General features: G+C 36.6%; 1 protein-coding gene across 2 annotated transcripts; it reads left to right on the plus strand.

The window, feature by feature from the left end:
• The first annotated feature begins 250 nt into the window (after positions 1 to 250).
• Positions 251 to 2,338, plus strand: LOC18094095 (protein BASIC PENTACYSTEINE7). Of its 2 annotated transcripts, none has more exons than XM_024610522.2 (2): positions 251 to 384; positions 1,282 to 2,338. In XM_024610522.2, the coding sequence occupies exon 2, from the start codon at positions 1,444 to 1,446 to the stop codon at positions 2,116 to 2,118; it is 675 nt and encodes a 224-aa protein (XP_024466290.2). In that variant the 5' UTR covers positions 251 to 384; positions 1,282 to 1,443; the 3' UTR covers positions 2,119 to 2,338. The 2 variants fall into 2 exon arrangements, with proteins under 2 accessions (XP_024466290.2, XP_006368324.3); XM_006368262.3 differs by having other exon boundaries at positions 267 to 384; positions 1,379 to 2,338.
• Positions 2,339 to 2,630: the final 292 nt, after the last annotated feature.

Below are 2,630 nucleotides of genomic sequence, written 5' to 3' on the forward strand. Positions count from 1 at the left end.
TTACAACGATAACTTGATTTTATCTTTTATGGTTATACATGCGTTATGACTTGTGACTATCTTGTATGAACGTTTTGAATAACCTATTTATCTCCCCCCTTATAATTATAAAATAAAATTATGGTTTATACATGCGTTTGTCTTTTCTCGCACTGAAAACAAGTCCCAAAAAAACCTATTTACAGTCAAACAAATTTCAAGGAGTGTTTTGAGATTTCAAGAAAACTGGAGGACCGACTCCCTTGAGGTAGATATTAAAACGAATAAATATTTCATGTTTGTACTTTATAGAGAAAGACAGCAAGCGAAAAACGGAACAAGAACATCAGCTGGTGATGACAGTGAAAGTGTGACACAAGAAACTCAAAAGGCGCTCTCTTTAAGGTAATGAATGCGAACTTGAAGTTGTTCTTTTAGAAACAGTCAAATTAGCAGAAATCAGCTTTTTTCTAAGATCTTGCAAGCTTGCTTTTTTTTTTTTTTTTTCAGTTCATGGGGTTTTGATGTAAGTACTTCTTTGATGTAGGTTTTTCTATTTTTACCCTTTGATTTTTCAAGACTGAAGTGGTTTTCTTACAAGGGTTGTTTTCCTTTCTTTTTCTTTGTTTTTTTCAAGACTTGTGCTTTTGTTATAGGTTTAATCGGTTTTCAATTTAATTTTATAAATAATCTGTTTTTCGGAGCTTGAACTCTACTGCATGCTTTCAACATTGCTCTTCCTTTTTAGGTACTGTACGTTTTTTCCCCTTATGAGGTGATGTGGGGCTTCTATTATGTTTATAAACTCTTGCCCTGTAGTAACTATGGCGCATATCCTATATGTTCTCTGTGGTCCTTGCGATCTTCCAGCAATGGAATGAGCTTTTGGCCTGTTTTTTTCTCTGCTCATTCATGAGTTTCTGTGCTGCTTTTATTCTTTTTGTGATTTACAGGTTCAGCCTGTTTTTGAGTATTCTTACTTGATACAGCTTGCAAATAAGTACAATTTCAGGTCTTTCTACTGAATTTGAGTGATGTCTTTCTTTATGCATTTCCTACTGCTGTGCCTCGCTGCCTAGTCTTTTCCGAGTATTCTGCCCTTCAATCTTTTCCAGTGCAAATTATCATCATCAAATGTCGAGAATGATGCATTTCCTCATTCATACTATCCTATTTCAACATGCTTTCCATGATTAGTTTGGCTAGTGTAGGATTTTACCTTTTGGTTTTAATAATGAGGGAATTGATTCTGGCATGAATTAGCCAGCTCTTTTTTAATTATATCCTATTTGTTGCTTTAAGGAGGAAGTTTTGCATTTTAAAGTGATAAATTCACTATCCTTCAACAAAACCTGTGGATTACAAGTGGACTTTGGGTTGATATAGATGTCAATTGCAGTTGAGCACTAGAATTTTGATTTTCCTGGGCAACCTCCTGTTGCACATAGTGTTAATCCAGTGGTAATGAAGATGGGGACAAACTCTAGAAACCATCTGATACCAGAAGCAAATTTTTCCTGGTTTTATCCTGGAAGTTTCTTCTCTTCACTGAAAACAAATTCAGGTTTTGACAGAACTCAGATTGATCCACAACCGGGCCTTCCAGTTGCTCCCATCCATTCCATATCTTCAGCTGATCTTGCTAAGAGTAACTCGGGAACTAAACCCACAAAGGCTAGGAAGCACAAGTCTGCCGCCAAGGATTCTAATCAAATCCCACCCAAGGTTTTGGGGCCAAAGCAACCCAAAAAGATATCTTCCAAGAAAACAAAGGGACAAATCACACTTGAAGCAAAACATGAGAAAAAGAATCTCGATATTGATATTGGCAAAATAAACTTTGATCTATCTGGGGTTCCTTCTCCATTTTGTTCTTGTACAGGTATGCCTAGAGTTTGTTACAAATGGGGTGCTGGTGGATGGCAATCCTCATGTTGCACTGATAGCATATCTGAGCATCCTCTTCCCATGAGTTCAACTAGGCCTGGTGTTCGCATGGCTGGGAGGAAAATGAGCAATGGAGCATATGTGAAACTTCTCCTGAAACTGTCAGCTGAAAGTTACAATCTTTCTCATCCTCTTGACATGAAGAACCACTGGGCTAGACATGGTACTAACAAGTTTGTTACAATCAAGTAGAGATCTGGAATGTTGGAAGCTATGTATATATAATTTCGCAGCATACCTAATACCCATCCTTCTGCGGGTAATTTATAGTGTATTGCTGCTATATACTAGGGATGTTTTTATATAGATTGTAAATATAGTTCCTCTAGTGCTTCCTGTTGTCTGAAACTTTTCTTAGAATGAAGTTTGCAGCGGTTGCGTATCATCATTCCATGATATGCTTGTCTTGGCATCTTTTTAGTGCCTCTGAATCAGTATATTATTTGCTAGCTTTCTGCACAGTGCTGGTCAGAGATAGAAAACCGAAATGTGAGAATGTTGTTCCTGGTGATTATTTACTTTTTACTTTATGTTCTCAAGTTCATCAAGAATTCTGTCATGTGCTTTCCGAATGAAATGTAGACACAAACTGAATTAGAAAATTCTATCATCTCTTGATTTCCTGGACCTTTTCTTCCTTTTTCTTTTTTTATATGTTATTATAATTATTTAAACGCCAGATGGTGATGGCAGTGGATGTCATC

Source organism: Populus trichocarpa, chromosome 1 (genome assembly GCF_000002775.5).
Source record: "Populus trichocarpa isolate Nisqually-1 chromosome 1, P.trichocarpa_v4.1, whole genome shotgun sequence".
Classification (NCBI taxonomy): Eukaryota; Viridiplantae; Streptophyta; class Magnoliopsida; order Malpighiales; family Salicaceae; genus Populus; species Populus trichocarpa.